The sequence below is a fragment of the Podospora pseudopauciseta genome, chromosome 1 (assembly GCF_035222475.1).
Source record: "Podospora pseudopauciseta strain CBS 411.78 chromosome 1, whole genome shotgun sequence".
NCBI classification, from domain to species: domain Eukaryota; kingdom Fungi; phylum Ascomycota; class Sordariomycetes; order Sordariales; family Podosporaceae; genus Podospora; species Podospora pseudopauciseta.
Window position 1 is genome coordinate 6,342,303 of NC_085892.1, and position 26,940 is coordinate 6,369,242.

General features: G+C 51.8%; 10 protein-coding genes and 2 non-coding genes across 12 annotated transcripts; 5 read left to right on the forward strand and 7 right to left on the reverse strand.

Annotated features, from left to right (window-relative positions):
* Positions 1-267: 267 nt before the first annotated feature.
* QC763_117440 (uncharacterized protein) lies at positions 268-726 on the reverse strand (the record flags this gene model as incomplete). The annotated part of the gene is made up of 2 exons (XM_062908328.1): positions 268-641; positions 699-726. 2 exons carry the CDS (start codon positions 724-726, stop codon positions 268-270), a joined length of 402 nt encoding a protein of 133 aa, XP_062771413.1.
* A 380-nt stretch (positions 727-1,106) lies between these two features.
* Positions 1,107-1,930, reverse strand: QC763_117450 (uncharacterized protein; the record flags this gene model as incomplete). Its single annotated transcript, XM_062908329.1, has 3 exons — positions 1,641-1,930; positions 1,274-1,589; positions 1,107-1,220 (listed from the first exon to the last, which is right to left on the reverse strand). Exons 1-3 carry the CDS (start codon positions 1,700-1,702, stop codon positions 1,107-1,109), a joined length of 492 nt encoding a protein of 163 aa, XP_062771414.1. The 5' UTR covers positions 1,703-1,930.
* Positions 1,931-2,472: 542 nt separating this feature from the next.
* On the reverse strand, positions 2,473-3,793 carry QC763_117460 (uncharacterized protein; the record flags this gene model as incomplete). The annotated part of the gene is made up of 2 exons (XM_062908330.1): positions 2,473-3,590; positions 3,757-3,793. 2 exons carry the CDS (start codon positions 3,791-3,793, stop codon positions 2,473-2,475), a joined length of 1,155 nt encoding a protein of 384 aa, XP_062771415.1.
* A 791-nt stretch (positions 3,794-4,584) lies between these two features.
* Positions 4,585-5,382, forward strand: QC763_117465 (uncharacterized protein; the record flags this gene model as incomplete). The annotated part of the gene is made up of 1 exon (XM_062908331.1): positions 4,585-5,382. One exon carries the CDS (start codon positions 4,585-4,587, stop codon positions 5,380-5,382), a length of 798 nt encoding a protein of 265 aa, XP_062771416.1.
* A 689-nt stretch (positions 5,383-6,071) lies between these two features.
* On the forward strand, positions 6,072-7,994 carry QC763_117470 (uncharacterized protein; the record flags this gene model as incomplete). Its single annotated transcript, XM_062908332.1, has 1 exon — positions 6,072-7,994. The coding sequence occupies one exon, from the start codon at positions 6,072-6,074 to the stop codon at positions 7,992-7,994; it is 1,923 nt and encodes a 640-aa protein (XP_062771417.1).
* Positions 7,995-8,645: 651 nt separating this feature from the next.
* On the forward strand, positions 8,646-8,754 carry QC763_0020790. The gene has a single exon. It is a non-coding gene; the product is annotated as a tRNA-Glu (tRNA).
* A 1,145-nt stretch (positions 8,755-9,899) lies between these two features.
* QC763_117475 (uncharacterized protein) lies at positions 9,900-12,128 on the reverse strand (the record flags this gene model as incomplete). Its single annotated transcript, XM_062908333.1, is given in 2 exon segments — positions 9,900-10,055; positions 10,075-12,128. 2 exon segments carry the CDS (start codon positions 10,507-10,509, stop codon positions 9,900-9,902), a joined length of 591 nt encoding a protein of 196 aa, XP_062771418.1. The 5' UTR covers positions 10,510-12,128.
* A 274-nt stretch (positions 12,129-12,402) lies between these two features.
* Positions 12,403-15,628, forward strand: QC763_117480 (uncharacterized protein; the record flags this gene model as incomplete). The annotated part of the gene is made up of 4 exons (XM_062908334.1): positions 12,403-12,508; positions 12,634-13,517; positions 13,577-13,861; positions 15,011-15,628. Exons 2-4 carry the CDS (start codon positions 13,467-13,469, stop codon positions 15,626-15,628), a joined length of 954 nt encoding a protein of 317 aa, XP_062771419.1. The 5' UTR covers positions 12,403-12,508; positions 12,634-13,466.
* A 1,575-nt stretch (positions 15,629-17,203) lies between these two features.
* Positions 17,204-20,743, reverse strand: QC763_117490 (uncharacterized protein; the record flags this gene model as incomplete). The annotated part of the gene is made up of 4 exons (XM_062908335.1): positions 17,204-17,841; positions 17,900-18,120; positions 18,157-20,535; positions 20,595-20,743. The coding sequence occupies 4 exons, from the start codon at positions 20,741-20,743 to the stop codon at positions 17,204-17,206; spliced, it is 3,387 nt and encodes a 1,128-aa protein (XP_062771420.1).
* Positions 20,744-21,762: 1,019 nt separating this feature from the next.
* On the reverse strand, positions 21,763-23,908 carry QC763_117500 (uncharacterized protein; the record flags this gene model as incomplete). Its single annotated transcript, XM_062908336.1, has 3 exons — positions 21,763-22,534; positions 22,598-23,456; positions 23,506-23,908. 3 exons carry the CDS (start codon positions 23,906-23,908, stop codon positions 21,763-21,765), a joined length of 2,034 nt encoding a protein of 677 aa, XP_062771421.1.
* An 813-nt stretch (positions 23,909-24,721) lies between these two features.
* Positions 24,722-24,813, forward strand: QC763_0020840. Its single transcript has one exon. It is a non-coding gene; the product is annotated as a tRNA-Pro (tRNA).
* Positions 24,814-24,942: 129 nt separating this feature from the next.
* GPI2 (glycosylphosphatidylinositol anchor biosynthesis) lies at positions 24,943-26,915 on the reverse strand. Its single transcript, XM_062908337.1, has 2 exons — positions 26,386-26,915; positions 24,943-26,324 (listed from the first exon to the last, which is right to left on the reverse strand). Exons 1-2 carry the CDS (start codon positions 26,675-26,677, stop codon positions 25,018-25,020), a joined length of 1,599 nt encoding a protein of 532 aa, XP_062771422.1. The 5' UTR covers positions 26,678-26,915; the 3' UTR covers positions 24,943-25,017.
* Between the last annotated feature and the right edge of the window lie 25 nt (positions 26,916-26,940).

Sequence of the window (26,940 nt, forward strand, 5' to 3'; positions counted from 1 at the left end):
TGATGAGTTCTGAAGGGTAGAAGGAATGCTGTACCGGATGTTTGGAAACGAAAGAGCATGCCGTCACCTGCCGCTGACCTCTACCCCCAACAACACACCCAGGTGACAGTCATGCCTCTTTGCCCAGAGTCTGATTTTGTTTTTGCCAAAACGCCTGCTATGCCCTAATGACCCAATTCAAATATAATACAGCTATCGCACATATGTTTTCCTTATCCCATTACATTGCGCAACCCCGGTATCGTCCCATGCTTTCCCATAGGTCTGCTACGACTTCTTCCCTGCAGCTTCCTGTGCTTCTCTGTATTTCCTGTTCTCAGCTTCTCTCCAGTCCTCTGGCGCCTTGTTGGTGCCGTCTGTCTCGCCGCGTGTCCCTGCGAAAGCAGACTTGCCCGCATACAACTGGTATCCCTCGCCGGTGTCCTCTGTCTTTTGGATCTTCGTGAAAGCGATGGGCTGGTTGCCTCTGAAGCGCTTGCGCATGTCGACCATGCCACGGCGGCATTCACCGAAGCCCTTCTTGAGTTGCTTGCACTTGAGCGGGAGGGTATCGACGAGAGGTTCGCGGAGGCAGTCGGCGGCCGAGTTGCGCTGCACCATGACGCATTCAGACTCTTGGAGGCATTGCGCCAAGGCGTCTCCTGGATACCAGAGGTTAGTTTCGAGAAGGCTGTAGCAATCGACAACGTGGAACACACGAATATCTTTACATGAGCTGGTCGGCATCTTGAGGGCTGTGGAGGGGTTGTTGTATTGGTGATCGCTTTTCCGATGCGGCAGGCAAGGAATTAGACGGTGCTCGGCAAAGCACAGGCCGCGGGTGCAAAGATGGCAGCTCAACCTTGATAAACACCATTAGGGTTAGGGTATCTGCAGTCTCACTTACACAAAGGTACAGAGTGAGTTCATGTATGTTCATATTGCAACTTGTTTATACAACTTTCTTGTGGTCATTGTATCCCGTAGAACTGCCGCAATACTAACCCACCAACAACTTGTTCAACAACTAAACAAAAGCTCACCCAACCGCTCACTCACCTCTGTCTGCAAGGAATGGACATCATCAGCAAGACACCATCACTTTGGAGTCTTGGTTTGTCTCATGATTACAGCTCCTTCACCCTCCTTGTCTTTTTCCTTCCCCTGGTGTCCTCTTCATCTGACCCATCAGGTCCGAACACCCCCAGAAAGTACAAACTCCTTACAGTGAAGAGAAATCCCTTTACCCACCGCACGTGTCAGCGAATATACCACAACAATGGATTGAACTTACAGTAGCACCCAAGTTTCCCCAAGTCATCTCGTTCCACCTCAACATCCCAACCGACTCTTCCCACCCAAGAATACGGCATGTAACAGCCATGTGTCCAATGTCAGCCAACCACAGCGCCCAGAGGTAGCTCCTCACGACTTTAATCTCGGTGGTACTGTGAAGGACAAAGAGGCCGAGGAGGAAGGCGAGGAAGTACATGTTTCCTAGTTGTTGGGAGACCAGGAGGGATTGTTCTGGAAATGATAGCATGGGGGTTGGTGTTTGAGCTGCGAGGAAGTAACGGGGGAATACAACGGCGCCAATAGTGCCGGAGATGCTGAGGCATGTGGTTAGTGGGTGACGTCGAGAGCGACCAAAGAGATCTTACAGTGATATTGGCTCTGCTATTGTAAAGACAAATCGAGGGAAGGCTGGAAGTTGGGAGGTCATTTTTGGGAGAGTGTCGTTGTCTATACAGGTTGGAGCGTGTGTATCAGAACTGAATTTCAATGACGCTGTCAACAAACTGAAGTGCTGCAGTTACAGGATGCGAGTTTGAGGGAAGAGCCAATCGATGCGCAAAATGAGAACAGTATGAACTCGAACATAAAAAGTAGTAATATATCAGTCAAGGCTTGTTTTAAACACTCAATTCATGCCACGACTCCTGAGATCAACCGGCTTTCATAACCACGTCCCTCACCGTCGCGGGTTCTCCGCCTCCGTTCAGGTAACTAGAGGGTTAGGGTCACACCGACACCTCACCTGGCCAGTGCTCACCAGCGCACAGACATTTTGCAGTTTCCCCAGATTTTGCAGGCGTGCACAGACCACTCCCACTCAAGTACAAATTCAGCAAATTCCTACCAGAATTTCAACTCTCGTTTCTCTTTTTCTTCTCCATCCAAGTGCAGGGGTTTTACGCGTATCAGTGAGGATTCGTCCGAGATCGCGTTTTTGCTAGTTGAAAACTACATACCTGACCGCTCCTGCCAGGCTTGTACTGGTAGGGAATTTTTGTAACCTCTCTCTCCTTGTGGGATTTCTCATCTCTTCATTGCTGTCGGTCTGCGGATCGTGGTGAGGAAGACGTTGGTCATACACGACATGTGAAGCACTGGGCCGGGTTTGAAAGTTTGTCCGAACATATAAAGTCTATTAAAATCAAGTCTTGCAATTGGGTATCACATTCTGCTTGTCTGATCAACAGCCAACCATGCCTACGCGGTATCCAAAACCACAATCTCAGCCTCGACTTCGCCAACACTTTCCACCCAGAGCTTATCTCCCTTGTTCACTCCTTCGATGAACGCTCCATCTCCCTCCTTCAATACAGCATCGTCTCTCCCATCCAACCTGATACTCGCCTTCCCTCCCTTGGTCATGGGCAAGTGAACAAACACCTTCCTCTTGTTCTGCTCCGTCACATTCCCTCTTCCTCCCACAATCCATTCAAACTTGTCACCACCAGTGATAATCCCCGCCCCCATCAAGAAGTCAGCATGAATAGGAATTGTCCCTTCGACCACCGCCTCCGCCTTGGCCTCTTGCTCAGCAGTAGCGTCCACACCCCCCTTCAGCGGACTTAAAATCGTCACAAACCCTTTCCTCTTATCCTCCTCACTAAAACGCCTGGTATGATACCTCGGCTTCAGCCCTCTCTTCCAAGGCAAAGCCCAAATCTGCAAGAAGTGGACAGTATCCCTCCTGTGCTCGTTGAACTCTGAGTGAGCGATCCCCGTTCCGCCGGTGGTGAACTGGATGTCACCGCGCTTCATGCGGTAGAACTGATCGGGGGAGACATTGTCACCCTCGGCGCCTTTGGTGAGCATGGAGTCGCGGTGGGTGAGCTCGCCGGAGAGGATGTAGGAGAAGATTTCAAAGTCGCGGTGGGGGTGGGTTGGGAAGCCGGATTGGGGCTTTACGCGGTCTTCGTTGAGGACGCGGAGGGAGCCGAAGCTGGTGTAGGAGGGGTGGTACCAGTTTGCAAAGGAGAAGGAGTGGTAGGTGTTTAGCCAGCCGTGGTCCGAGTGGCCGCGGGTGGAGGAGAGATGGGGGGTGATTTTGGCGTGGTGGAGGGTGCGAGACATGGTTGTTTTGGCGGTGTTCATGTGTGATGGGGTGGTGATGTTGGGGTTGGTGGTTAGGCTTGTGAGGTGGGTTGTTAGGGTGAGGATGGTGGTGCCTGTGTATGTGGTCAAGATCTGAAGAATGTCAGGCTTGTAGTATGTGAGGATGATTGCGAAAAATGCGATGAGAATTGAGAGGAGAAGGATAGGACGCCTCATATAGATTATAGGATTGCTTCTCGATGGAGGCGAGAAGAAGCTGGTAGACACTGGATTGGGAGAGAAATCGTGACACGATGCTTAAGTGAGATTGAGTGATCATATATTCATGTATTAGAGACCTAGGGTTCTAGATCATCATTTTCCGATCTCTGGATTGTTTTGTCTTCATGATGGTTGAGGGTGGTGGAGAGTTGCCTGCCGAGACTTGCTGACCGACGATTACCTCATGATTATCCTTCAGCTGCGGCATCGCGCCTCGGCTTTTGACGGCCCGATGAGTAAGCGTTCACCATAACAACATCAACGTTTCCTACTTGCAGGCTCGTCCATTCCCGTGAGGATCATGTTGAAAATCAACCTTTTGGTTTCGTTACGTCGCAGTATGGGACATTATCTGAACGAGAACGGAGGTGCCACCTGCCCGCATAATAATTGACACACAAATAAGTTGGCCTATATTTTATCTACACGTTAAAGGATGACTACTAGGCTTTTAAATAAAGTTAATAGGCTTTCGAGATAATTAAAGGCCTTTAAAAGGTATTTAAAAGGCCCTTTAGTTTACTTTCGATGCATGGTTTACAACATCATATGGGCCAACATACTTATGTGTATCAACTATTTGTGGTGAAGGAGGATGCTTGCTCCAAAATCCATTATAGCCACTGCCTCACCTGTTCGCTACTCTCACCCAATCATTTTGGTGACTTTGAATAATACCATTATGACCTCTTTGTCCCTGAAGTTGCCAAGTTACTGTCTGATACTAACGCTCACAAGAGAACTGATGCCGGAACAAAGCCATTGTTTTGACTACTGTCAATAATTCCCGACTACAATGCAGTTATATGCATCAATGATGTTGGCTTCATCTCGTGTATTTAAGGCCAATGCTGGTCGTGATGGCACTACAACAGCATCGTTTCACATCCCACATCTCAGCTTGCTTCAACATTCGTGCTATCGTAAAAGCCTCTCTCGATATCGACCTACTTAACCTTTTGAGTATAGAGATAAAGCTAGCCCTTTTTGACCATCAAAATGTGTCAACTCGAGCACAAGGTTTATACGGTGTGTACACACGTCTACGAACATGCTGTTCTGTGTACGTTGACTTCGAGGACGCGGGCTCGGTGTGACAACCCGGAGGTGATTACTAGTGCAAAATTCGGTTTCTGCCGAGAGTGCCGTGATTTCTACGCGCCTCTTGTAACTGACAGCCCTTACATCATCTTGAGCTACTGGGCTTACAAGGCTGAGCGTGGCATTAATTATGCTGTTCATCCTTCGTATGTCCCTAGTGCTGAGCTTTTCTGGGTATCTTGTGACCCTGCTGAAGAGTACCGGAAGCGTGTTCACTCTCCCCGTAATGATCTTTCCACCCTGGCCAAGGTCCTTCCTCGCTACAGAGGAGAGACACGGGATGAGTATCTTGAGCGCCTTCAGTATATCCGCCACGCTACATTGGAGTGGGCTGGACGAAGGCGCAGGGAGCGGATTGAGAGTGAGGAGGTTGTCTACCCGCCGGCTGAGAACTCGCCCTCAAGACCGGGTCTGAGTGAGTCGTCGAGGCAATCCTCTCAGAACTCCATCACTGATCGAGAAGCCCCACAGGTTCATGATGAGACTCTGGCTCGATTATGCGGAACCTGGACGGGCATCTCTTCGAAGAACAACATCGCTGAACCCGAGCGAGAGGTACGCTGGACACAACTGAGCGTTGAGTCAAATCAGGCGAGCGAGAACCTTTTTCCCGAGTCCGCTGGGTTATCTCAGAACAATGATTTTGCTCAGTTTTCTCCTGGAATACAGCCCACTTCTCGGTTTTCATTCGACTAGGTGAACAAGTCTCGTTGTCTGTATTTCTTTCAAGGTGAGATAACAACAAGAAGTGGGTTTGGAGTGAGCTGAGCGTTGAGTTAAATCAGCCTAAAAGATAGGACTAACTTGTCTTTCTCGTAATCACGATTCCGCTGAGCTTTCTCTTTACACAAGCCTCTTCTCGTTGTTCATTTGACGAAGGCAGGTGAGCCGTATTTAGTCGTGTGGATCTCCCTAGGGTAAGGTATATCGGTAGGCACCAAGTGGTGTCTCGATTGTAATAATTGATATTCTACTTTTGTTTTTTTCTTAATTGAGCCCTCCTCCCTCTTATTAGTTTTATGCAGTGAATCATATATAGTTATCTGAATCTTTTTTGTCTCTTTCCAGTGCTAAATCACTGTAAGGGTTAGGGTCCGTAGAGTGACGTATCTCGGTATGACTCTTATCAGTGTACCACTTGGCGATAAGGAATTGCCCCGCGCCACCATTCGTGAAGCTTTGAAATAATGATTTAAAAAGATTGTGTGGGAAAGCATACTATTACTTGGAGCGGGAGATAGAGCCAGGTTTCTCTCAGTCTAATTGTTCCCATAAAAAGACTGGTGTTTGATTGAGCTGCGATCCAAGTCCTCATTCCACGAAACCTCCAACCATCAACGCTCCCTATTATCGCCAGTCGCAAACGCCCCGAAACCAAGCGCGCAATGGCAAAACCACAGGACGAGCTCCTGCGGCGGCCACTTTACCTCTACGATCTCCCACCAGACGTTATTACCACTCTGTCCCTCAAGACCGATGCCGATGCGAGCGGTGGACTGGCAGTTCCAGACGATACCACAACAGCGACCCAAACTCCAAGCCCCGCGACGGCCGACAATGTGATCGGATCGCAAGCTTGTTCCCTTTGCAGTCTGTCGTTTGTCACAGTACAAGAGCAGAGAGAGCATCTCAAGACCGATCTACACCACTACAACCTCAAGCAAAAGCTCCATGGCCTCAGCCCAGTCTCCGAGGCCGAGTTCGAAAAGCTTGTCGATGAGCTCGACGAGAGCATTTCAGGTTCCGAAAGCGAAGATAGCGAAGACGAAGAGGAGGATACCGGGCGCAAGGAGACCACTCTTACCGCTCTGTTGAAGAAACAGGCCAATCTGGCGGACAAGCGCAAACCGAATGACGAAGGTGACGACGTGGATACAAAACAGAAGAAAGGCACGGGCAAGGCACCATTACTTTGGTTCGAGTCCCCCAAGCTGCCAGAAAAGACATACTATGGAATCTACAGAGCCCTTTTCACCGCCGAGGAGCTGGAAAATGAGGATGTCATCGTGGAGGCGATCAAGAAGAGACAGCTTGCGCCCATCTCCATGCCCAAGCCTCCAAAAGATGCGCAGTCTGTGCCGGCGAGCTACAATGGGCAGCACATATTTATGTGTATGATCGGAGGTGGCCATTTCGCTGCTATGGTTGTTTCACTGGCACCGAAGAGGAGCAAACACGGCACTACAGGCCCCTTGAACAGAGAAGCTGTTGTCCTGGCGCACAAGACGTTCCATCGGTATACCACTCGTCGCAAGCAGGGTGGCTCTCAGTCGGCGAACGATAACGCAAAGGGAACGGCCCACTCCGCTGGTTCGTCCCTTCGTCGTTACAACGAGCAGGCCTTGGTTGAGGATGTTCGAAATCTCCTGAAAGACTGGAAGAACCTCATTGATACCTCGGACCTCCTGTTCATCCGCGCAACTGGCATGACGAACCGGAGAACCCTTTTCGGTCCATATGAAGGCCAAGTCCTTCGCGCCAACGACCCTCGCATCCGAGGCTTCCCCTTCAACACGAGAAGAGCAACCCAGAACGAACTCATGCGGTCGTTTATCGAGCTCACCAGACTAAAAGTCAAGGAGATTCAGCCAGAACCAGAAGCACCGACTGCTGAGCCATCCAAGATTACAAAGCCAAAAGAATCAAAGCCAGCGGCGCCGAAACTATCAGAAGAGGAAGAGGCGGCCATCTTCCACACCACCCAGCTACAGTCCATCATCCGCCGGTCAAAACTCCCTGCCTTGTTGTCGTATTTGACCAACAACAAACTCGACGCCAACTTTGTCTTCCAACCAAAAGACACCCAACAAAACCATCACACTCCCACCCCTCTACACTTTGCCGCCTCGCAAAACTCGGCAGCGGTAATAGTAGGTCTCATTACCCGCGCCGGCGCTGATCCAACGATTCTCAACTCGGAAGGGAAAACTCCCTTCGATCTTGCCGGTGATCGCGCCACGCGGGATGCGTTTAGGGTAGCGAGGTCAGAGGCAGGCGAGAAAAAGTGGGATTGGGAGGCTGCGCATGTTCCTGCTGCTCTGAAAAGGGAAGACGCAGATAAGCGAGCGGAGAGGGAGAAGAAGGAGGAGGAGCAGAGGAGGAAGGCAGAGGAGGAGAGGCTGAAGAAGGAAGGGCCGGTGGTGAAGGAAGGTAAGCCCAGGAAGGGGGGCGTGTTGGGAGGGGCTCCGCTGAATCAGAGGGAGGAGGAGACGAGGGGGTTGACGGCTGAGCAGAGGATGAAGTTGGATAGGGAGAGGAGGGCGAGGGCGGCGGAGGAGAGGATTAGGAGGTTGCAGGGAGGTGCGTGAGTGAGTGTGCGGTGGATGAGGTGATACGAATAATAGACCAAGATCTGGAGCTTCTTTGATGACATTTTGATGTTGACTCGGTGGTGATTGTTGCCCTATTTTTGGTTGTTTAAGCAATGGGATTCTTAGTCTATATCCAGTCATCGATTTCATCCAAGGGTTGCATAGGCAGTATGTGAAAGAGATTGTCCACAGCACTGAGAAACTTAACAAGATGTGCCTGGAAGCCATGACATATACCACCAGTGTCGACTTTTTACGGAGGATGCGGCAGATAAACAGCCGATGTGGTATCCCTGTATGAAATGCGTAAGATATGCCATGATTAGACAACAAATAGCAACATTTTATTTATTATGACTTCTCGCCGACGACTTTCCCGTCAGGTGCTTTCTTACAATACATGTACCTCACTAACGTCCGAGAAGAACTGATAGTTACTGTTGGACAGAGAGCAAATAGGTGCCATGCCGTTTGCCATATTCATCTTCTGGAGGACTAAAATAATGAAATCCATTACTTGTTGTCGCTCGACATGAGTCTATTGGGGTTTGTTTATCAGGCCTTCGAACGGTGACATACCACCAGAATAATCAACCATCATCACAATACGGAACAGAAAACAAAGATGGAGAAGCCAGCAAAACGAATTTCCCATACCGGGAATTGAACCCGGGGCTCCAGGGTGGTTCAGATTCCTCTTGACTGTTGTCAGTAGGTAGGTGAAAGCCTGATATGCTGACCACTACACCATATGGGAGTTTATTGCTTGTTGAGGGGAGGTGTGGAAGGAATGGCTATAAGCTGGAAGGAGGGGAAGGAGAGAAGGAGTTGCGGCTGGCAGACGAGGAAGCAAGGGGTGGATTGGATGCTGGGGAAGGAACTAGGGCGGTGGGAAGGAGAAAGGGTTGGTTGGTGAGGAAGGTAAGGAGGGAATATGTGTGAAGGGAAAGAAACGTATGATGAGAAGCTTCAAGCTACGCCGGTCTGTTCAGAATCTCGTCTGTAGCTGATGAGCAGATTTGACTGTGTCATTATTTCTCCACTTGTAGTTCTGATGAATGGCTAGGGAGATACTACGGTGGCAGGCACAGACATGCTTGTCTTTATGAAGTTTTACATGATGTTGAACACACCAGTTCTTACCTAGTAGCCACTAATGCAGCTTGCAAACTGATAGCTTCACCAGATAAGCGGCCTCAAATCAACCAACTTCACGTCGACAAAAGTACCGCTCGACCATAAGAAGGCCCGAATAAAGTTTCCGGAGCGCAGTTATCAAACTTGACCGAATGAGAGGGACATGCTTTAAGGTTGTGTAGGTGGTCCCAATGCCTACAGATCTACAAGGTCTACGAGGCCGGCGGGATTTCAATGCTAACCCCCCACTGAATAGAGCTAAACTATTCTATCTGATGGGTGTGGGTGTGGCGTCTTCCTAATTGTCCTCGTACATACGCCGGAAGACAGTCCGGCCCTGTCGACAGGACACGGTACCTCGAACACTTGGCTGAAGGCCGAGACTCGCTTGTATGGATAGTAAAGCTTACAGCATGTTTATGATGGCCAGTTTACCTGATACCAAAGCTGGTTCTTTTGCCTAGCAGTGGCCGGCGGTCACTCTATCAGACCAGCCGAGGTAATACAAACGCCGGTATAATATCACCTCAAACAGACGGAAACGGGCCGGCGTTCAAGCAGACGGGCAGGCAGCTGTCGTTGGACGTTATGTATACAAATTAAGTAGTTAAGAACGAGGCCAGTCGTCCGGGCCAGAAGGAAGACCCGGAACGGGACCTGAAAGGCGGTGATATGCGGCCATCTGGTGTGTGCCGCATTTTTGTGCCCCCATCCAACGTTTGACAGCCGGTGGAGGGAGGATAAAAGCGGCCGATTCGTCTCTTTTTAGGCAGTCCAGATGGTCGGGTTGGCTACGCCGTGCCGTGCCGTCCGTCTTTTGAAGAAGTGCATTGAGCTTTGGATGAGTGATACAAACATGGTCGAGGACCAGAGGTCTGGTGTAACGAGGCGGGCACGACTGGTTAGGAAGGGGGTAAAGATCTGATCTTTGTTTACTTACAATTTGATCGACCTGGGCAGCGGGCCGGCGCATCAGGATGAATATCCTGCCATGGGTATGACAGATGCAAAGTAGGATTGTAAAGGATCTTGGTGTAGCGTATTCGCCGTTCGTGTGGTGTTGCTTTGTTTCATCCAGACCGCTGGGTTCTTGTTCAGAGCTTTGACTTGGTGTTATCGAGCCGGGCTGAGCTGGGAGGGATCGTGATTTTCCCAACCCAAGAGACGATGACACAAGAAATGCCGAAGTCGCAGCCACGAAGTAGGATCCCCATATCCGTATGGCTGGAATCGCCGCCTCGGTCTCATCAGACATCGGTGTTACCGGGTCTCCAAGACGCTTGAAGACTCCATACACTATGAACTTGTCCAGCGCACGATAACTTTGCGCTTTGAACCAGCTGTTGGTGGCTCGGGCCTTGGGTAATCTCAACATGACTTGGGTGATGGACCACAACTGAATGGTCTCTTTCTCGCAGGCGAAGCTATCTGCACATTCTTGCGGTGGCCAGAGCTTTGGTTCATGTGTGTTCCAGCGTTGGATACGAATGTGATGGCTTCAACTCGAAACAAGACTGAGGAACCCCTGAGCAGAACACAACAAGGGGTTGTGCTTGGCATAACTCTCCACCGTTGCACCACCTGTCTGAACTTGGAAAGAAACGCCTGGCGATGGTTGCTCTTGGCAGTGCGTGCTCCAAGCGAGTTGTGGGGTTTACACCCTGTCCCTGTCGCGATGTCTCAGTCGTCCACCAGTTCTCGTCAAAGTGCCCGGACACCGAGCTATCAGCGTACCATTTGTCATTAGCAAGAAGTTATTCACAATTACTGCGTATGCGAGAAGAATGTCTGTGATGAGCGTTTTTGAGAGTTGTGTTGACACTGAAGGCGGCGTTTCGGGCGGCTTCTAGACGCCTTCAAGGGCTGGGTGGGCGGTTGTCAGAAACGGAGGCTGCCGATCAACCCGATCTGACGGGGCGATTCGCTGGCGGCAGCGCCTCGTGGACCCAGGAACCGCGAATTTGGCGAGCGTCAACCGGGATTTTCTGGCTGGATCGCTCCTATTTTGGGACTACACTAAAACGGCACCAGCGCTTGATATGAACGGCAAGCTATGTTCGTTTCTCGATGATGCCAGTTGAACCCGTGACAGCTGTGTTGAAATTGCAGACTCCATCTCGTCGTCAAAGCGGCCGATACCAGAGGAATTGGCCGTCCAGCAGATATTGGAGATCGGCAGCTCGATGAGTCCGTGGATACCGTTGCAATGTGATCCAGTTTTCCCTATTTCGTTGAAGGTCGTGACTGTGAAAAGCGCACAGGACGCTCCGTGGTCAGCCGTCAGTGTAGCAGTGCATATGATCGTTTGGCCTCTGCGAAATTGAGTTCACGATGCTTCTGGACATCAGTGACATCGTGGAAAGGGAACAATGTTCTAGTGGAGACGTCGGTCCGAGAAAAGCGGCTCATGTTGATTGGTCAGATATCCCCAACCCAGACTCTGATGGGCTGGTCAGACCTGAAACATGAAACTGCTGGCGCCAGTCCAGGGACAACTGACAGCGGGTGCGGTGAAACGCGGCACTTCGATTCTGCGGACACCCGTTCGATTACGGAGTACTAGGTAGCGATTCTTTGTGTTGACTGCACTCACAGACACAGAAATAATACCAGCTCAGCTGACCTCAATTAACGAGTGTATTTTTGAAGTTATTCTGAGCATTGACAATATCTCTTAGCAGCGGAGATGAGGCGACGACTCGGTTGCGAGCCCCCTTTTGCATCAATCGATAAACTCGGTCGATACTCCCGGCGTGGACAGATCGGAGGTCCGTTTGTTGGAATGACGAACAGGGTTGACTCTTGAACAAGCAAGTCGGGCCGTGATTGAGCATCGTTTTGGGAAACGCTTCATTGTGGGGAATAACGAACCACAGCCGTTTTGGGCGGGGGTGGAGTTTTGATGATCGGTTCCTGGTAGCCAACGATCCCAGAGCCGAACGCTGGGGAAATCCAGGAACATCGCTGAAGCAGAGAGGGCTGCCAGAAGTCGAACAATGACAGAAGGATCAATTGGAAGTCAGCAGCTGCAGCCCAAAATGCATCGTGCGGGAATGGCTTCGTACCTGCAGTAGCGCCACCGTTCGAATGTGGCTGAGCAGCCTGAAGCAGACAGCCACCTGTTTCAAGCTTTTGGGCAAGTCCCCATTTTGCCTGCACCATCAAGGTGCCATCCGCGCGCTCATCACTGCCTTCTTTTGCCGGAATCACTCTGTGTACGGTGAAGGCACAGGACGTAAAGGGGTGCGTGCTCGTGCTCAACATTCAATATCATCACAGAAAATGGATCCTATCTCGTGTCCGGCAGCATGGCTTTGCTTACCCAGCAACGAGAATAGGGTTACCGACATGAAGAATTCCCGGATTGTAGCACAGTGAGCTGTGACAGAGAGGCAACAGTGAAATGCTCATCGCATTCGCCCTTTTTGCCGCAGGCAGGCCTCTTGCCGCTCACGCAGAGCCATTTATAATTGCAGTGCCTGAACTGACCCTTTTACAGGACAGCAGTGAGAGAGTAAGACATTCCCTTTCCGTTCAGACGTCGAGATGTGTAACCGATTGGGCCACATCGATGGGCAGCTTTCAAAGCCTTCAGCCAACCCCTTGACCAGATCTCTAGCGCACCCCTGTCGCTTACCAGCACCCCCTGCCTGCCGCCCCTGGAGCCGCGCGCCACCAAGAGACAGCAGCGCAACATCGGCCGGGCATTTTCAATGTGGAGACGACTGTTTTCGTGAACTTTGGCCCTGACCTCACCCCTCGCCAAACGTCACATCGCCAGAGGAGCAAAGGGTCCTAGCGCCCACGAAGCCCTCACTGGCTGCCATGTTGGGCCGTTCTGCCCGTTCCCAACGACACAGGGTGTGAACGCAGTTGCTAGGGGATGCTGGTCTGGCTGGCCCACGGCCTTGTCTGGGCCAGACTCTCCACCATGAAGTGACATGAGTTCTCCTTTGCATGGGGGTCATGGACCCGATGTTATGCCCTCATGTTGGTATAAACAGAGTCCTGCCCTCGCCTCCGTTCCCGCTCTTCTCTTTCTCGGTCAGTAGTGTTCAAACGTTTTGTGGTGTGGCATTTCCTTTACCTTACTCTAACGAACAACCGACGGCAAAGTCATTCGCTTCTTTGCCTCAAGCTTCTTTTCTTTTCCAACCATTATTGGATTTCCTTGTCGACACAATCGTTCAGACGACATCAACATTTTAAGCCAGCATTGTATCTGAAGGCGCAAGGTTCGCCTGATATTCTACCGGCATTCATTCAGCCCACCGCCATAAACTATACCCGGTCTATCGTTCTACTGTCTATATTGACACGCAGCTCGTCACCATGAAGAGCTATATCCCCCTTATCGCCCTCGCGGCCGGCGTAGAGGCCACTGTAAGTTGAAAGATCGTCATCTCTTCCACACCTTGCTCAGTCGCTTACACCTCCAACAGTTCAAGAAGGCTCCTGCTTTCACCTGCCCCGAGAACATCGACAACAAGTGTACCCCCAAGCAGCAATCCGGCTTCGACTGGGCTGATCTCATTCCTGGTCCGTTCGCCAACTACGGAGACTTCACCTTCAAGGGCTTCGAGTGCGGCAGTGACGGAAACAAGGGTCGTTTCGACTCTCGCCCCGGCAGCGGCAAGTTCATTGGTGGTACTTGCCACCCTGAGAAGAACAAGTCTCCATCTTTCGGCTGCGGTCCCGTTGTCGACAAGTTCTCCCTCGGCACCATTGTTGTCCAGCCCGAGTTCGACTGCGATCTCGAGTTCCACTATGACATGCCCAACGGCTCTGTCTGCAAGACTCGCCACGCTTGCAAGAAGTCCGGTACCACCATCAAGAACAAGCAGTGCGGTGGTGCCAAGAATGTCACCATCATCTTCCCTCCTCAGAACAAGCCCAAGAAGAGCTGCGCCATCAAGGTCCCCACTGTCTCTTTCGACTGCAACACTGCCTCTAGCACCAAGCCTGTGACCACCAAGCCCGCGACTACCAAGCCTGCCACCACCACTGCCGTTGTCACCACTCCTGCCGATGTGACCAGCACCGCCCCTGTTGAGACCTCGCCCGCTGAGACCGAGACTTCTACTGCTATTGTTCCCGGCGAGACTTCCACTGCTGTCCTTCCCGAGACCACTGCCCCTGCTGAGGAGACTTCCACTGTCCCTGCCGAGGAGTCTACGGCTACCGTCCCCGCCGAGGAGACCTCCACTGTCCCTGCTGAGGAGTCCACCGCCACCGTTCCCGCTGAGGAGACTGCTACGGTCCCTGCTGAGGAGACCACCACTGCTCCTGCTGAGGAGACCGCTACTGTTCCCGCTGAGGAGACCGCTACTGTTCCCGCTGAGGAGACCACCACTGCCCCCGCCGAGGAGACGGCCACCGAGCCTGCTGGTGAGACTACTACTGAGGTTGCCGGCGAGACCACCAGCACTGAGCCTGCCGCCATCACCACTCCCATCACCACCGTGATCACCACCGAGTTCGAGACCATCTCCACCATCTTCACCACTCAGACCGAGACCATCACCCAGTGCGAGCCTACCGTCCCTGACTGCCCAGCCAACTCCATCAAGACCACAATCGTGACCGTTCCCGTCTCCACCACCATCTGCCCCGTCACCGAGACTCTCACCACTGTCATCGAGACCCCTATTGTTGAGGAGACCTCTGCCCCCGCCCCTGTCGAGACTTCTCCTGCCGCTGGCGAGACCACCCCTGCTGCTGGCGAGACCACTGTCCCTGCTCCTGGTGTTACCGAGACCCCCGCCACCACCGTCATTGACATCCCCACCACTGGCATTGTCACCTCTGTCAAGCCCGTCGAGACTCTCCCTTGCCCTGAGGTTGTCCCCTCGTGCTTGAACACCTTCCTCTTCCAGGTCGGCTGCTCTGACAACACTGATGCGGGGTGCTACTGCCCCGATGCCCTCTTCGTCAAGAACGTCTACGACTGCTTGTACGCCCACGGTGGTTCCGATCAGATCATCTCCGAGGCCGTCATCTTCTTCCAGGGTCTCTGCGCTCCTTGGGCTGGTGGCAACCCCGCCGTAGTCACGGCTCCTACTGTCACCACCTACCTTACCATCACCGCCACTCCCACTGTTGCTCCCATCTACACCACCATTACCATCGACACCACCACTGTTGTTCCCTGCACTGATGATGCCGGTGTTGAGATCCCCGGTAGCAGCACCACCGTTGTCATTGCCACCACTGTCCCCGTTCCCGAGATCGGCTTCACCACTGGCACTGCCGGCGTTGTTGATGTTGTTCCCATCACCGCTGCTCCCATCGTCGACGGCGGTCTCCCCGGTGTTCCTGGCAACAACGGTGGCGGTGCCATCATCACTGCCAACGGCACCACCATCTCGGTCCCCACCGGCACTGAAGGCCTCGTCCGCCCCACCCAGAGCGTCGTCCTCGCCGGTGGTGAGCGTGTTGCCGCCAGCTTCGGCCTTGCTGCCGTCGTCGCGGCTTTCGCCGCCTTTGCCCTCTAAATCTTTTGATTTGAGCGGCTACAAAACGTGTACACTACAAACCCCATTTCCTTATTTTTATCAAAAGTGTCTTTTTCGGCGCCCTGGTGGGTTCAGCCTTGATATCCAATTCGTACGATCCTTCACGAACACATAGCATTACTGCATTGCATTATTTGGCGGCTATTTTGGGGGCGGGATTTTTTTATTTATTTTTTGGCTTTATCGCAAATACCCCCCATAATCTCGTCACCCCCTTGAGTTTTCTTTTTGAAAGTTTACATGATCGGAACAATTGATGGGCTAAAGAAGGATATGCATCTTGGGCAAAGAGAAGGTGATGAGAAGATTCATGGGAAGGGTTCACTTATTATACATGGGACAGCTGGGAAGATATACATGGCAAAACGTATACTGTACATAATAGTTAATACCCCCAAATGGAAAGACCACAATGTTCCGATCAAATACTGTTCAAACTTTGTGAGTTTTGGTGGACACGTGATGCATTATACAATTTTCTGTCAGATCGAACATACCAAACCACTTCCAATCCCGTGAATGTTGATACTGACGTATTATTCACCGTGAAGAGTATCGCAATATCCTAACTTCTTGATACCTAGGTAAATGATTGCCATGAAAGCTAGCACCTATTCGTTCATTCCTCATATCAACCTCAACCCTTTCCTAGAAAACCCACACAAAACCTCCAAGTCTGTTCAAACAGTTTTTTTAGTCTTGGACGGCCCATGTCCCACCTGCGGATATCTCTAATCACCGGTGAGACTTGCCCGTCAATCGTCGAGATATGTCCTCCTATTATCGGGGCAGGTCCGCCGACCATCCACAGAGAATTATACCCCCTTCCATCCAGCAATCACCCCCCTTGTGCACACCGTACCTATCAAACAACTGCAGGGCACCCAAACACTCTACCCCATGGCATATTTCCTGAAACTGAGAATCAATCGCACCCTCGCCCTCTAAGAGCTCTAGCCACCTCATGAACCGGGGCCCGTCACGGAAATTGCAGCTCTCTCTATCGGGATGAGGGGCTTCCACACGGAGCGAGCGGGCGCGCGAATCCACCTCCCAATCCAGTCCACAACCAACAGTACCTTAGGTACCTCACCCAAACTTTTGACTATAATGATCCAACTCGGGCTTGCTTTGGTGTTGGTTGATTGTTGGGGGAGGGGGCCAATGGGTGGTCATTGGTGAGGGTTATTGATATTTACTGGGGGAGTGGCGTCGAAACAAGTCATTGACAGAGGAAGATTTTTGGGACGGGTTTACTTGTGTCGTATGGATGTTTCGGGATATAGCTCGTTGGCTTTACCATACTAAATCGTTCGATTCTTCTTATTGAGAAAAGAGCTGTCGGACCAAGTGGTTATAAGCTCTTGAATACTCCGTGGGCTGTATCACTTTGCCAGATATCGTTATGCTGGAAAGACTTCAGACGGTCGTGGTGGAATGATGTTCACGGTTTAAGTGATGCAACATGTCTCATGCTTGATATGCCTGGAATCGGCGCCTCATTATCATTATTTCATGCCTTTCAATGCTATCATATGAGTACACCAGCCCCATCTACCCCCTCCCAACTCCATACTCCCCAATACCCACCCTCATACCCCCCGTCTGAGCCTCCGTCACCTTCCCAAAAGTAACATATCTCCCCCTCCCCCCCTCCGATCCCTCCGTCTTCTCCCCTCCTTGTCCCCTTCCCTTCCACCATCCCCAAACCCCACCCCTGTTCTCAACCTCCTGCCTCCTGCTATAAACCTCCCCCAACTCCGCCCTCACATTCGAATCGCAAAGATAATACACCCACCCAACCAACCCCATCCCGTCACCCCCCGGATTCACCGGCATATACGGGTACCTCACCGCAACTAAATTCCACCCAAGCACCAAAATCATCAACACCAACGTCCCCACCACCGACCAAGCACACGCCTGGTGAGTCTCCCACGTAAGCCAAGGAACAAACGGTATGTTGGACAACAACGGCGGGGTCAGCTTCGACAACACCGTCACAGCCGCCACGGCAGGGACGATGAATGATCCATCCTGGAGGCTGTAAAAGATGCTAGAGGGGGTGAGGGCCTCAAAGACGTGCAGGGGGGGAGGGGTGGTGAAGAAGCGGTTGGATCGTCTGGTGCCGTCTGTCTGGAGGAGGCGGGGGTGGCGGGAGAGGAGGCGGTAGGGTTCTCGGGTTGCTATGTCTGTTGGGAAGTGGTTAGCTATCTGGTTTTAAAGAATAGAAGTAGGTGAGGTACTTACTGAAGAAGTAAGAATCCCAAAACAGCGAGATGATGAAACCCAAAGCGGCAAATAAGGCGCGCACACCGAGGCTCTGTGAGTTCATAAAGATCTCAAAGGCCGAGTCGTGAAAGCTTGTGAGCTCGTAGTATAAGATCATGATGAGAAAGCCGATGATGGTGAGGAGAAAGAGGACCTGGGCAATGTAGTCTTGTGCTACTGGGTTGAGAGAAAACAGCTTCTTGGTTATAGAAGAAGACACCTCCTCGCTTGTCTTCTTGTCGCTTGTCTTCTTGCTCGCGCCGGGCTGTTTCTGCCCTTCGTTTGGCAGTGTAACAAGGGCCAGGTGTGGCCTGTTTGTGTTCGACCGATTCGTCAAGTGCCTCACTGTGCAATACGGACCATACTTTTTCTGTGACGACGACTGTGACGAGGACAGTCCCAGGGATGTCTCGCTGGATATGGACGTTGCTGTTGGGGAGTGCCTCGGGCTGGGCGGCAGTAGTGGTGCCTGCGCCACTTGACGCAGGGCAAACCTATGGTCGCTCAGTTCCTTGATCATCTTCTCTCTTTCGACGTACTTGTCCGTGATGTTGACTTTGGCCTTGTGGATGGTTTCTCGTGTTGTCTGCTCCGTAAGGAGCGCAGCAACACCAGCAATACTCCTCATATCCGATCCGCAGTTTTTGTGCCAGTCCCACATTGCGAATATCAAAAAGACAACCACACCTAGACTTAAACTCAAAAAGACCTGTACAAGCCGACCCGGCGCCCGGAAGATAGCAATCTCCATAAAACAGCCAGCAAAGCTATCGACTGTACAACCTCCATGGAGTTTAAAGCCAATAGCTTCTGTTGCGAACGAGGCGGTAGCAGAGGAGACAAGAATCAACATCTGCGAGAGCAGCAAACCTGGCTCTCTTGAACGAAACAAGAGACGCCAACTGGTGAAGAAACCCTTGATGCCACCTGTTGTAAGAAACAATGAGTCCTCGGCCGATGACCCATCGGAGCGGCGCGACATGGCTTTCAAAGGTAGTAGCGCCTTGACGTGCGAATCGATGATTTGCGCCAGGATAGTGAGCGGTAACATGATGATGATGGGCAGGAACGATGCCAAAAGATAAGCACCCCATGAAACCGTGTCCAAGGTGGCGGGATTCCCGTCGCTGTCATCGTCCCAGGCGCGAAAGATACCGGCGTCATCTTTGGACCACACTGTGGCCACAGGTCGACCGTTGGAATCTGTAATCGTGACCCCCCAGTCGTATGTTGTGGGAACCTGCGTGGTTACCGTTGCCGTGGGAACCCCGTTAGAATCACGCATAGTGATGGTCTTGGGAACAAGAGGAAATTTGCCCGTCACAGTCGTCAACACTCCTTTATCGTCATACCCAGTGACAGTGGCAAACTTCAGAGTCGCAAAAGCAGTGATCGTTGCGATCGGTGTAGTCCCATGCCCACCTGTCATTGTTCTTGTCCGCCATACCCATCGCCCGCCGTTCACAATGACTGTGGCCGTAGGTTTCCCCTTGTCATCGAAGAGGGTTCTTGGTTGGTTCGCTGAGCTCCTCCCATGTCCGGTGATTGTGGCGGTCGGCCTGCCATTACTGTCTGTCAAGGTCATGACGGTTGTTGTGTATACCGCCGTTTCAGCAGGCACCCAAACGGGCGTAGTCACCGTAGTGGTGGGCTTTCCGTCAATATCACTCAGAGTGTAGGTCGAAGGAACATATGACCCCTGGCCCGGTCCTGTCACCACGACATCTTCGTATATGAGCTCAGTGGTTGTGACTGATGGAAGAGGGTTAAACAGAGTAGCAGTAACCGGTCTGGTTTCCACAATATCTGGGGCGACCTTTGCACACGGCCGAGCACCGTAGAATTGAAATTCGTTGTACTCTACCATGATCGATGGATTGAGAGCGCGCATGTCGCGTTGGGCTGTTGCAACCCTTGACCACTCAGACCAACACGAGGGCTCCAGAAAGACGAAGGCAGGGCCGTCGCAAATGATCGTACAGTCCGATTCGGTTGCTTTATCCAGTGGAAAGAAGTTGATATTGCTGATAAACTTTACTGGCGTGCGGACGTATGGTATGTCCCCAGGCCGAGAACTTTTCCAATATGCTATATGCCAGAAGGATAGCCTGATTCGGTATCCCGCTATTTGCCCATACTTATCCTTGGGCGGCACTCGACGTTGTATCCCATAGGGGCTGGTTCTGTTTGAGCTCAAAGTTCCGTTGGTCGGAACGTGTATGACAGGATATCCGATACGCTCACCGAATTCCATGGCCTCTGTTGGCAGGGCATCCCATCCTGACATTGCCGTTGACGTTGACGCTGAAGTCGACGTTGAGATCAAGATCGGCTCCGGGGTGAACACTGAGCTGCTGGTGTTTTGCGGGAAGGATGTGAAGACCGGAGGAGCCGTGCTTGTTGCAGATGGCGTTCCAGTGGACGAGAATCCAGTGGTTGTGGACAACTGGGACGAGTCTTCCTCTGCTCTAGCCTTATAGAGGCGTGGTGCCAGGAAGGGGCCGTAGGCTCCAGTACCGTCTTCGTACCCGTACTCATTAAGGACGGGCAATCGGTTTTCCGCGATTGTGATTGTTCGAAAACCATATTCGAGTGCCACAATGAGGCCAATGATGCTAGCACAATGAGTCTTGTTAGCGAACCTTGATCATGAAAGTGGAGAAGAGGCACCTACTAGAGACCGATTGCAATCAAGAAAGGAGTTCTGAGGACCAAAGGCTTCGTGTTGTGAAGATCCTCGTCTGGTTGTTGAGACTGAGTATCACTCGATGGCGGCAACCTAGTCCGCAGGGCCTTGAAAGGCGCCTTCAAAATTCTGGACATGGTCGGCTTACAACAAGCACGCCGACTTCCGCGAGATCCAAGACAGTGAGAGAGTCGTGGTCAGGCGTGAAACTCGGGGTCAGGCGGGGGAGAAGCCCACTCCCTTGTATACCCATGAAGAAGGGAAAGCCATCACGTCGATCTGAGTCGTCTGCGGGCCATCTCTAATGCCGTTGCTCAAGACCCTTACTCATCTGTTCATCAATGCAACGACACCATCGTGTCTCAGCGACCAGAATGAGACCCAAGAGCCGCGAGGTGCCGGCATGACCTCTATGCATCCGGCCGGTTAGGGCTACAGTTTTCGGGTCAGTACTAGCCAAGCGTGTGCCGATATTTCTGTTGCCTACCATCTGAGAGGCACAGCCTCGAGATATACACCCATGTATCGTTGCCGTAGTGGCTCGCTTGGGTTGAGTAACCCCTCGGGTAAAAAAAAGCTAGTTCAACAGACAAGGTCTAGGTCGGCGTGCAACTGTGACTCCAGAGAGCCTTGCAAATTCGGGAAATGATTCTCGGCGCCGACGACTCATCGTCCACCTATAGAATGCTACGCTTACCGGACGACTAGACGTAGTAAGCTTAGCATAAGGCGCAGCACCAACAAAGGTACCTACTTTTAGAGGTAATTCAGACAAAGGTACCGGCATTTGAGGCCGTTGAGAAGAATCAAGAGGTGATAACGTGATGGAGTCTTTGCGCAAGCCTTTGGGGGCCATGGGGGCAAACCTCCACTTCCGTCCTCCCCGCCCCTTGTTTAGCCCCCACACACTCGCGTCCTCGAACGGCCGACCTGAGCACCTTCCTGTTAGAACATTGGGACAAACTTTGTTCATCCATCAAGATCGTGGGAGCAATAGAGTTGCTGTCACGTTACCAGATACCCGAAATGTAACAACTAGATCATGAAATCAATCGATATCCTAAACCGTCCAGAACAGTGTCATAGGCATCATACACATCATCTCAATTTGAGCCTCCCAATCCAGCCATGCAACGCCGAAACATCATTCAACTTCTTACATATCATATCTCTGCCTCCAACCTCCAGTAGCCACCCGCGGGGCATTTAACTTTTCATCCACCACTCTCCCCATTGCCATCCCCTCATCCTCACTCTCCTCCCCATCATCATCGTCAGCCTCGTTGTACCCATGCACGCTTGCCGTTCCCGTATCATTCGCCGAGCCGTTCCACGAACTAGCGACCAGTACCGGCGCATTCGGATGCCATCCCACATCTCTCACAATAGTACTCCAGTCATTCTCGAAGCTATGCAATCTATACCGCCTCATCCTGAGTCTCGTGTTGCTTCCAGTGGCTGGCTCTGTGGCTTTTTGAACGTCAATGGTCTTCGCGAGTGTGGCGTCCATGTTCCAAATGTATACATGCCCATCTGCACTTCCAGAGTAGACGTATCGACTATCTGTGCTGTTGGGTGGCGAAAAGTGGCATCTGATGAGTGTCCTCTGAACCTTGTGTCCACGGAAAGTCACGACTGAGTTGTCGTGGGGGTGCTGATACCATCGTGAGTCGTCATATTCTTGCCAGCGGTAGTCGAACTGATAATCTGGAGATTGAGTGATGGCCGTTGGGTTTGTTGAAAGGAAGGTGGAGGTAGACATTGCTTTGCGCAAGTCCCACAGTTTCATCGACTGGTCTTTACCATTGGAAAGGATGTAACGACCATCCTGCTTGGAGTCGATATAGGTAAGGCCTTCGGTGTGTCCTACAAAGGCCCCGGCTGGGCGGCCGTCGCCAATGGAACGGGTGTCCCATACTTTAATCGTACTATAGAGACATGGCATCAGTTACCATCTCAAGACTTTCTGTGCAGAAAAGAAGAAAACCTACCAGTCATCTGAGCCGGAGTACAGGATGTGAGGCGAGTTCTTGTCGGCAAAGCAAACGGCGTTCACATCGTCGTTATGCCCATGAACGTGATGTAATGTTGTGCGTGTTTCGATGTCATACACTACCACGGAGTCGGTATTCGTGCCCGCGACAAGCTGACGCCCATCGCCCGAGAACCTCACGGAGAAGATAGCAAAGCTCCCACCATACCCAGGCTGACTGTGCCCTCCGGCAAAGTTAAGTGTGTATGAATCGCCGGTATCCTTCGGGTCGGTGGGAGCAATCGCAACTTCAGGCTGCAACGACGTAAACGCCAGCCAGCGGTTATCAGGGCTGAGGTCGGCATCGGTCATCGTCCATTGACCAAACGGGTAGTCGAACGTTTTGTAGTACTTCCAGTCGTAAACATTCGAGGTATCGTATAACCGTACTTTAAAGTCTTTGTTGCAGGTGTAAAAGAAGTTGCCATCGTCGGAGAACTGGCCGCAACAAACGGGATCGTCGTAATGGATAATCATCTCTGGCTTGGATACCGGTATCATCTGTTGCAGCATCATTCCTCGATTCCTCAGCTGCTCAGCCTTGCCGCCCAGACCTAGCTCTCGATCGAGAATCCTCCTCGAGATATCCTTATACCTCCGATCACGGATATCAAACGACCCAAACGCCCCCGACTCCATCAGTTTCCTCCCCTCCTCACTCGGTACCTTGGGAAACCTATCCGGGTCTTGTCTGTTGGTCCGCCGCTGATACATCATCTCATCAACCTCGGCATCATCAAAAATCAAGTCCGTAAGATCATGCCCTCTCAGCAAAGCAAGAATCTGTCGCTGGCTCAACCCAACTGCCCCCGAGGCACCTACAAATCGTCAGCCGGGTCTCATCAATCACCCCCAGTCAACACTCACCATTCCCAACAAGTCTCACAATTCTCCTCAGTAGCTGACCCCCCTCCCTCTCCTCGGCAGTAGCTTGATTATCATCATCATCTTCTTCTTCTTCTTCTTCATCTTCTTCATCTTCTTCATCTTCTTCATCTTCTTCATCCTCATCATCCTCATTACCGACCAGAACCTGCTCCAACACAACCTCCAACTCGAGTCCCTCGGCATCGCCGGACGCATGAAGCCGCTCATGTTCTGCCATTTCTTCCCTCAAAATTTCATCATAATACTCCTGGTCATATTCCTCTCCGTCTTCGACCCGCTCGCGAGTAGCTTCATGCATCGAATACGGGACGTAGGAGGTCCAGTCGTCGGAATCCAGCGGGCCGCCATCGTTGGGGTCACCGCGGTAATTGTCGCTACTCATTGTGGTAGACTGAAAAACTGTTGAAACGTCGACGCTGAAAGTCCAAAGTGTTGTTGTATTTCGACCGGTTAAAGCCAGCTGTGGTGAGAGGCAAGTCGATTGATAAGCCACGAGGGGTAGTTCAAATGCGCTTTAACAGATCGCTCTTCAAAAGCGAGAAATATCACTCGTGACAAGCAAACGAGTTCTCAAAAGCGCACCATGAAGAAAAGAGCAAAGCAATTGTTTCATTGACTTAATGGATGACAGGGGCATGGCACCTCACTTCGCCGCCGTTGTACCAGAGCCACAAGCTATCTCACCCACCCTTCTAGCACTGAACACCAGCCGATATATACTAGTGACGACATTACTGGGACAAAATCGGATGCTGGGCTCTGGGGAGGTCACTATCATGCGGAGTTTAGCACCGGAATTAACTTGTGAGGGGAATGAGTGAGGGGCAATCAATCGGCTGGGTGGGGCGGTGATCGTGCTGACAAAGCACATCCTCAACATCACTTTCATCCGAAGATATGATCAACCCTAACCCTTCACTTGAAATCAGAAGGGACAAGTTCACCCAGGTCAATCAACTTTCATCTACTTTATATGTCATATAGAAGATATATTTTATGCGTTTTACACAGCCGGCACTCATCAAAACCACTCTGTCTCAGTATGTCTGTTGCCCCTCTTGACTCACCTGCCGTGCCCCCATAGCATCCAGCCCCTTATCGGCATGGCTCCTCTCCTCAGCTGAGAGCTCCCCACATATAATCCAATAAGCTGATGCCACATCTCACACAAACAAAGAACTCCATTGTTCCAAATGGCCGTGTGGTGTAGTGGTAGCATACTTGCTTTGGGAATTCCCTCTCATAAGCTGTTGCAAGTGGTCCCAGGTTCGAGCCCTGGCTCGGCCCCAATGTTTTGATGTTCATTCATCATTATCATGATACCTTTTTGGTACATCATGAGATTCGACTGCATAACCTCACAATTATGCACAAGAGTAAATGTGAAGGGCCATCCATCACACACACAGCATTCATTCCGATAAAATCAAAATCTACTATTTTTCATCTCTATCCAAATATTTACTCCCCCAACCAACATATCCCTTCTATCTAATCATCATCCCAATGCCTCCTACTGATAATGATGGGCCTCGCCGGATCCCACGGCCCATAAATCTCATTCTTGTACTTTTGCATCCCAATCAACCACCAACTGCACCCCCCAATCGCAACCGCACTGATCAAACACCCAATCACCATCCCGGCCAGTCCTCTCTTCCATGGCCACGACGTCGCCGGTGCCTCCCCTAATATGATCCCCACTCCACCCCCCGCTCCCAAAACCAACAGCACAGTCAAAAGAAAATGATACCGCCAGCTTCGGTGCCTAGCGTATGATCTGAAAACTGGAAACAGGCCAAACACCTCGATGCTGAAGAGCGTGAGGGAGAAGACTTGGCCTGTGGAGGGAAGGCGGGAGGCAAGGACGGTGGACGCCATGAGAGCGGCGTTGGTTGACAAGGAAGCGACCGGCATTTTCTTGGTTTTGTGCGGGCCAGAGATGTGGGAGGGGGTGCCGCCTGAGTAGTCGAAGAAGAAGATGTTGATTGCTAAGAGCCAAAAGGACATGGCCCAGATGGAATCGGAGGAGGTGGATCGGGTGAGGGACTTGAGGATGGGGGATAAGCCCAGTAAGGTGAAGTAGATGAGGATGGCGGATTTGATGGTTGATACGCGAAGGTACGCGCGTGTGTTGGGGAGGGAGTCTGGGTCGGAGTCGTGGGTTGGACCCCTGGTGCTGGTTGGGGAGTTGGCGCTGTTCTGCGATGTTACCGAGTGAACTGAGGAGACAGAGTGCGAGTGTGAGTGTCCTGGAGTCAGGAGCTTAGGTGCTGTTGAGTTGTGAGAGGTATTATCATGATGCTGGTGAGGTGTCGGATTTGGTCGGTGGTTGTATTGGAGGAGATTGGTAGTCGAGCTGGCTGCTGATGGTAGGTTCGAGGTGCTCGATATGCTAGCTGTGCTGATGTTATTCGGCAATGGTTGGTGAAGACTTGGCCCAGGTAAAGAGTCTTGTCGCCGAGGGGGTCGGTATTCTCTGTAAATTCGCCCATCCCGCATGCTCCTTGTCATGTCACCGCTTTCGCCAGCACCGGTCTGGTCCTCCTGTGTCATCCACCAATCCCATAGCAGCCAACCGAGAAACGTTGCAAAGCTCCCCCATCCGACTACCGACACGGGGCTCACCCTCTCCTGAAATATGCCCACAAAGCAAACAATGAATATTATGACGGAGCAGACATGCTGCAAGATGACAGTCGAATCGGCGACCAGGGGCCAGAAGTCATACGGCTGCACCCGTGGGTTGCGCTGTAGGTTCTCGAGAAAGGTCGCTTGGTCGGTATAGTTGTCGGGATCTGCAATGCGCTCGTGTTAGGTCAGGAGCAACCACAAGAGAATGGTGTCCAGTATGCGCACATGATTGCTTCACCCATAAGAGCTTCTGGAAGCGCTTCCGCCTTCTACTACGACTCCTGCTCGTGTCATTACGCCTGATGTGCCGTGGCCGCGTATCGAGACCGGTATCGAAGAGGCCAGGCTGTCTGGGTGGTGAAATAGGGGTATATGCGTCCTCGGGGGCCAGATGGGATGGGTCGGCGCGGTGCGACTTGAGGCTCGCTGGGACGGTCGAGGAGCGCACCAGGGCTGGGAAGGGCTTCTCAAAGTCGGAGGGAATGGCCGATTGATGGAGGCCCGACGGAGGGGCCATGGGGTGGAGTCACTGCTCTCCCATATGCACAATGATATTGTCGATGAATGCCACAGCAGTGCTAAACATGTAGGGGAGGAATCTGATGTGTTCGCCAGCAGCAAAGCCGCATTGGCAAGCCATTGCACTGGCGTGTGGCAGGCAATAGCTGCCCCTTGGCACCGAGCACGCTAAAAGCTTGGGCCACTTCTTGATTTGTGGGGCCCTCAGGTCCCGCCATCCACCTTCCGTCTCGACCACATCAAACCTCAGGAGAAAGAGTT

Coding starts and splice junctions, on each gene's coding strand:
- GPI2 (XM_062908337.1), bottom strand. CDS start 26,677: ATGGCCCCTCCGTCGGGCCTCCATCAATCGGCCATTCCCTCCGACTTT. Junction 26,325..26,385: donor CTTATGGGTGAAGCAATCAT/GTGCGCATACTG, acceptor AGCGCATTGCAG/ATCCCGACAACTATACCGAC.